A 6000-nucleotide genomic window follows, 5' to 3' on the forward strand; every position below is an offset into this window, starting at 1 on the left:
TGACATAAGGTCAGAAGGCAAAACATATACCGCTAGGCCGCATTCCTGTGCTGAAAATGGGCCACAGAATTCAGTTTTAAGATTCCTAGAAGCTGTATCGGTTTGCTCAGGCCGCCACAAGCGAGAGCCACAGACCAGGGGGCTTACACAGCAGAAATCTACTTTCCCCCAGTTCTGGAAGCTGGAAGTCCAGGATCGAGGTGTCGGGCAGGTTTGGTGTCTTATGAGGCCTCTCCCCTTGGCTTATCTTCTTCCTGTGTCTTCATGGGGTCTTCCCTCCCTCCGAGTGCAGGGTCCTACTCACATTTTACCAGTCATGCTAGATTAAGGTCTGCCCCTGTGACCTCATTTGATCTTCGGTCACCTCTTTAAAAGCCTTCCCTCCGAATAGGGTCACATTCTGAGATACTGAGCGTTAAGATTTCAACATATGAATTGGGGCAGGCAGAGGGGGAACCACAGCTCAGCTCAGACCAGGAGCCAATAGTAGCAAAATGTTCATCCGTTACACAAGGCAGAGGCTTTGTGGAAACAAAACAAAACAACAGAGCATTTTCCCAGCAGGAGCACTGAGTAGTGAGTGACAGGAACGTTCCCCCACCTCGGCCCTTGACTGAGGATGTTGTGTGAGTGAGTAGTGGACACCACTCCCGTAGTACACAGAGCAGGAAGTGGATTCAGTGGAACCGTGCCCACAAGAAGCATCTACAGCCTTGGCTAAATGGCATGTGATGCCCCTTGAGAAGAATAAGGCCAAGGGCCTTAGAGGTCCCGGCAGAGAGCCCGTGGTACAGGGAAAAGCCCAGCCTGCGAGCTGGGCTCTGAATCTTGGNCAAGGCAGGGGTCCCGTGGCCAACACGCCCACCAGCCTGGAGGTCCCCGGGCCCAGAACCAGGTGTCCCCTCCTGGGACCACACCTCTAACCCCGGCCTCCTCTCTGTGCATCCCTACAGGGCTCTGGCTGAGACCATGGCCAATGGCATCGACGAGCTCATTGGCATTCCCTTCCCCAACCACAGCAGCGAGGTGCTGTGCAGCCTGAACGAGCAGCGGCAGGACGGCCTGCTCTGCGACGTGCTCCTTGTGGTGCAAGAACACGAATACCGCACGCACCGCGCCGTCCTGGCGGCCTGCAGCAAGTACTTCCAGAAGCTGTTCACGGCCGGCGCCCTGGCCAGTCAGCCGTACGTCTACGAGATCGACTTCGTCCAGCCCGAGGCCCTGGCTGCCATCCTGGACTTCGCCTACACCTCCACGCTCACCATCACCGCCTCCAACGTCAAGCACGTCCTCAACGCCGCCAGGATGCTGGAGATCCAGTGCATCGTGAACGTGTGCCTGGAGATCATGGAGCCCGGCGGCGACGGCGGGGAGGAGGATGACAAGGAGGACGACGATGACGACGAGGAGGACGACGACGAGGAGGACGAGGAGGAGGAGGAGGAGGAGGAGGAGGAGGAGGAAGACGAGGATGACGACACTGAGGACTTTGCCGATCAGGAAAACTTGCCTGACCCCCAGGACATCAACTGCCACCAAAGCCCCTCCAAGACGGACCATCTCCCGGAGAAGGCCTATTCCGACGCGCCCAGGGACTTCCCCGATTCCTTCCAGGCCGGCAGCCCCGGCCATCTGGGCGTCATCCGGGACTTCTCCATCGAATCCTTGCTGAGGGAGAACCTGTACCCCAAAGCCAACATCACTGATAGGAGACCCTCCTTATCTCCCTTCGCCCCTGACTTCTTCCCACACCTCTGGCCAGGGGACTTCGGTGCCTTTGCCCAGCTGCCTGAGCAGCCCATGGACAGTGGGCCGCTAGACCTGGTCATCAAGAACCGGAAGATCAAAGAGGAGGAGAAGGAGGAGCTGCCCCCGCCCCCACCACCCCCGTCCCCCAGCCACTTCTTCAAGGACATGTTCCCTGACCTCCCTGGGGGGCCGCTGGGCCCCCTCAAGGCGGAGAACGACTACGGTGCCTATCTCAACTTCCTGAGTGCCACCCACCTGGGGGGCCTCTTCCCGCCCTGGCCGCTGGTGCAGGAGCGCAAGCTGAAGCCCAAGGCCTCCCAGCAGTGCCCCATCTGCCACAAGGTCATCATGGGGGCCGGGAAGCTGCCGCGGCACATGAGGACCCACACCGGGGAGAAGCCATACATGTGCAACATCTGTGAGGTCCGCTTTACCAGGTGCGTATCACAGCCCCTCAGACAGGGCAGCGGGGGGGCCGGGGTGGGGGGGCGGGGGGACCTCANACATGGTATGTTTACTCACCTTCCCTGGTGGGGCGATTTCCAAACCCTCCTTAAGGGCTAAAATATTGTCCAAAATAGGCTATTAGGTGGAAGAGCAAGATATAATACAGACGAGAGCAGAGCTGTTCTGGTTCAGTCAGAAGCGGGGGGGCCTCCGCTCCCGGCTTGCTTGACCTCCCCCTCCCCTTCCCCACTGGGGAGCCACGAAGGCGCTCAGAAGCCCCCCCACCCCCCGTGGAACGCCGCTCCTTTATTTTATTCGGGGCATGCACCGCATGCCGGGGCTGTCCTAAATGGACATGTATTGTCACTACGCCCAGGTCCCGGGAAGATGGGGAGGGGCTCTGGCCTTTGTTTACAGGTGAGCAGTCCACCTCCCGGTGGCTAGTTGGCCACTCTCATAAGCACACGCAGAGGAAGCTGCCAGAGCTGGGGCTTGTAAGATAGCAAAATGCGTGACCAGGAGACTATAGAGACCCCTGGAGCCCTTTCCATCTTCTTTAGGATCAGATCTAAAGGATGTCTCTTTTTTATGTTCTCTGCCTTGACTCTCCATGTTAGGAAGAGGGTTAACTTTATGTGGTTATAAACTTGGAAATTTGAAATCAATACATGACAAACCTTTCATGTTTCACAGACTCCGTGCGTTTTAGCAAGCGTGTGTTATGTACTCCCCTCTGCACTGCGACTTTCGGGTTCAAAACTAATTAGTGGGATGATGTGGGGTCTGTTTTGTTCCCTACTCGATTTTGATGGTCCTCGTTTGGGGAAAATACGGTCTGTTGGTGCTGTTTTTGGTCACCGGTGTGAGGCTGACCCTCCAGGCCGTTTTGACGGCAGAGAAAGTTCTGGTGAGTGGTGTTGCGTCAGGGCTTGGTCATTTCTGTGTGTCGGATGTGGATAAAGCCTGGTGGATGCCCCGCTCTGTGACCATGACTGACCAGACTAGGTGCTTTCCTTTAGATGTGCATTTCTATTCAAATCGTATCCTCTGGTTTTTGGAGTCCATGATTTCCTTCTCTTCCAGGTCCTAGGCTTATCTTGAATTAAAATCCACTGGTTATATAAGAAGAACCCAAGTACCTATTTTCTTACCTGCATTTCTTTAGTCACACTGCCACCGTCCCTGACAAAGAACCCAGCCTGAGACCCACACGTATACCAATGGTGCCGCCATTACCCCACCCCCTCTTGGAAATTTCTCTTTGGGAACTGCTGGGGGCTCATTCTTCTGATTTTCCTCAGTGGGCCCTTTGAGGATAGAGTGAAATTGCTTTGAGTCAAGTTGAACAGCAAATCAGGAACAGTACTTTTTGGGCATAAAAAGATGAGTCTCATAAAGTAATGAGACCCAGTATCTTGCATGGCTTAAAAACTCTATTTGAAGTCTCCAGAGAAGCATGTTGGAAATGTGTTCAGGTGACCATGGCATTGCTAAAATAGCTCTGCAGCTGGCTCCTCTGGTGACTGTTTCGAAGCACAATACTGGTTGTTTCAAAGGTGGCCTTGGGGTCCCCACACAGCTGCTTCTGGGAGGAAAACCCCACAGAGAATCTCTCCCAGATGCTTTGAGCTGACAGTGGAGGGAGAGTCTCCAGGTGCAGAGGGGCGGGGCGCCCACCTTCCCCACGTGCAGCCCCTTCTGCCCGGCAGTGCTGACCTCAGGGTGTTCTGCTGTTATTGCCACATAACGGCCGGACCCAGAGTTCCTGGGGCTCCCCTCCCCTGGCATATCCCTCACTAATGGCCCTGCCACTCTGATGCCCCATTCCCCCCCCCTTCTCCTGAATTCCCCTTAGCCCCACAGGCCCGGCCTGAACACCTGAACCAGGTGTGACACGAGCACAGGGATACCAGGATAACATTAGGGAGATAAACTAGGGCACAGCCCACGCTGGAGTACCCTTCACCCATCTCCAGCCTGTGACTCCCAGTCCATGCCCGGGGATGACTTCAAAGACGAGCACACTCTTCACAAATCGAGGCCCCAGGTCAGCCTCAGTGACCCCTCCTGCCGCCCGGGGTCCCTGTCCCTAATTTCCCATACCCGTTCCCTTCACGGATGGGACACCGCTCCCTTCAGGGGAGCCCCAGGCCTGTGGCTTCGGGGACATGCACGTCTCAGCACGCCACACAGCGAGCTTACCCAGGACCCCACGTCCCTTCCCTCCAGGTCCTTCCCACACACAGCCTTCTGTGCAGGCCATGCCGGTCGGGGGCCCCTGCCTTCCCCAGGGAGGGCGGTAAACTCGGTCCGTCACTGCAGACAGATTTCTCACCCCTCCTGACACGAGAACATTCTCTGAGTAGGCCTCCTGGTTTGGGCAGGATATTGGGTTTACGGGAGGGCTGCATTCCAGAACCCTCCCTCCAGCACATTCCTGATGATCACTTCGGGGGCCTCTGAGCCTGCAGCCTCGCCAGCCCTCCAGGCCGGACCAGCCGCAGGGCGGCCTTGCATCTGCCCTGCCCTCCCTCTGGTTCGCTCCTGCTCAGTTCAGCCACAACCGTCCAGTCCGGGGAGGCCCCCAGAAGCAGCTGGGTCCTGCCTCTGTCAGCACCTCCCCTCACCCGGTTCCCACCGGACTGGGACCTTGCTGACAAAGATCAGACTTGCTTGTGGACATTCCCTTCCTGGGGCCAGAGGAGCCCCAGAGTGGGGGACGGCTGGACATTTTCCTGCCCTGCTCACACAGGGGACTCTGGGGGCGTTATTTCCTACCGTGGGCTGTGGCCGCCCGCCTGGATCACTCCCTGACCGCCCTCCGTGTCACATTCTTCAGAAGAGCTGGCTCCATGTTCCGTCCCGCCCCCTCCCAGAGCTGCCCTGCAAGGATTCTTTTCTGTTCCCCCCGCAGCCTGTCCATGTAGGGTGTCCCCTGCCTCTCCCTGCAGCCAAGTCCCCTTGCAGCCTTTCCATGGGGACCTTCTCTGTGGGTGACCTGCAGCCACCACCCAAAACACCTTCCCTCCCTCCCCAGAGGGAGGCTCTTCCTCAGCCACTTACAGCATCTGCTGCCTTTGACTCAGAATTCCCAGACTCCCTTGCAAGGCCAAGCCGCTCCTTGGAAGCCGGCCCCCCAGAGGCTGGGGGAGCCCGGACCGGCCGCCCTCAACTTCTCCTCCTGGACACTATCTTCTCTTTCTTTCCTGGAACAGGACTGGGCTCCCACTCTCCAGTCAGGCCTCCTTTCCCTTCTCTGTGAGGCGAACCCACTTCCCATCGCCCCGAGGCATGTTGGAGCGGCCTACCTTCTTCTTGCAAAGAGGCCCTTTGGCTCAGGCTCCAAGTTCCAGCCTCAGATGCCAATGCCCAGAATGTCCGCACCCATGGGGACGGCATTCCTAATGGCTTCAGCCACCGTGGTGGAAAGGCCCGGGATTCCTTCCCACAGAGCCCATTCTGCCCCCAAAGGCTGCCTGTAGCTCTCATTCTCCAAGAAGAGAGATGAAGGCCTCCCCTGCCATGGTGTTGTCTATCCCTTGGCATCAGACCCTCACCCCTGAGATGGCGCTCCATTTCCACCAGCCCTGGGGACCGTTGTCCTACACCCATTGTTCCAGATAGGACACACTCTTGGGACACCAAGCAAGGCCTCGAAGGCTCCAACCAGACTATGTTTCTTTGATCCCAAGCTGTCCCCTCCTAGCTCTGGTCACCCCACAATCCCGTGGAGTCCTTCTGCCTGGGCCTCACGCCCTGAGCACCACTCTCTGGCCAGCTGTGACTCCCCCCCCCCCCGCTTCC

The 6000-nt window shown here is 57.6% G+C and overlaps 1 protein-coding gene across 1 annotated transcript in view; it reads left to right on the forward strand.

The window, feature by feature from the left end:
• ZBTB7C (zinc finger and BTB domain containing 7C) overlaps positions 1-6000 on the forward strand; it is a 298728-nt gene that overhangs the window by 286202 nt on the left and 6526 nt on the right. Inside the window, 1 exon segment of the mRNA XM_077777647.1 lies at positions 954-2186. Coding sequence (XP_077633773.1) covers positions 970-2186 — 1217 coding nt within the window. The 5' untranslated portion in view covers positions 954-969.

This window comes from Crocuta crocuta, unplaced genomic scaffold (genome assembly GCF_008692635.1).
Source record: "Crocuta crocuta isolate KB4526 unplaced genomic scaffold, BGI_CrCroc_1.0 scaffold36, whole genome shotgun sequence".
NCBI classification, from domain to species: Eukaryota; Metazoa; Chordata; class Mammalia; order Carnivora; family Hyaenidae; genus Crocuta; species Crocuta crocuta.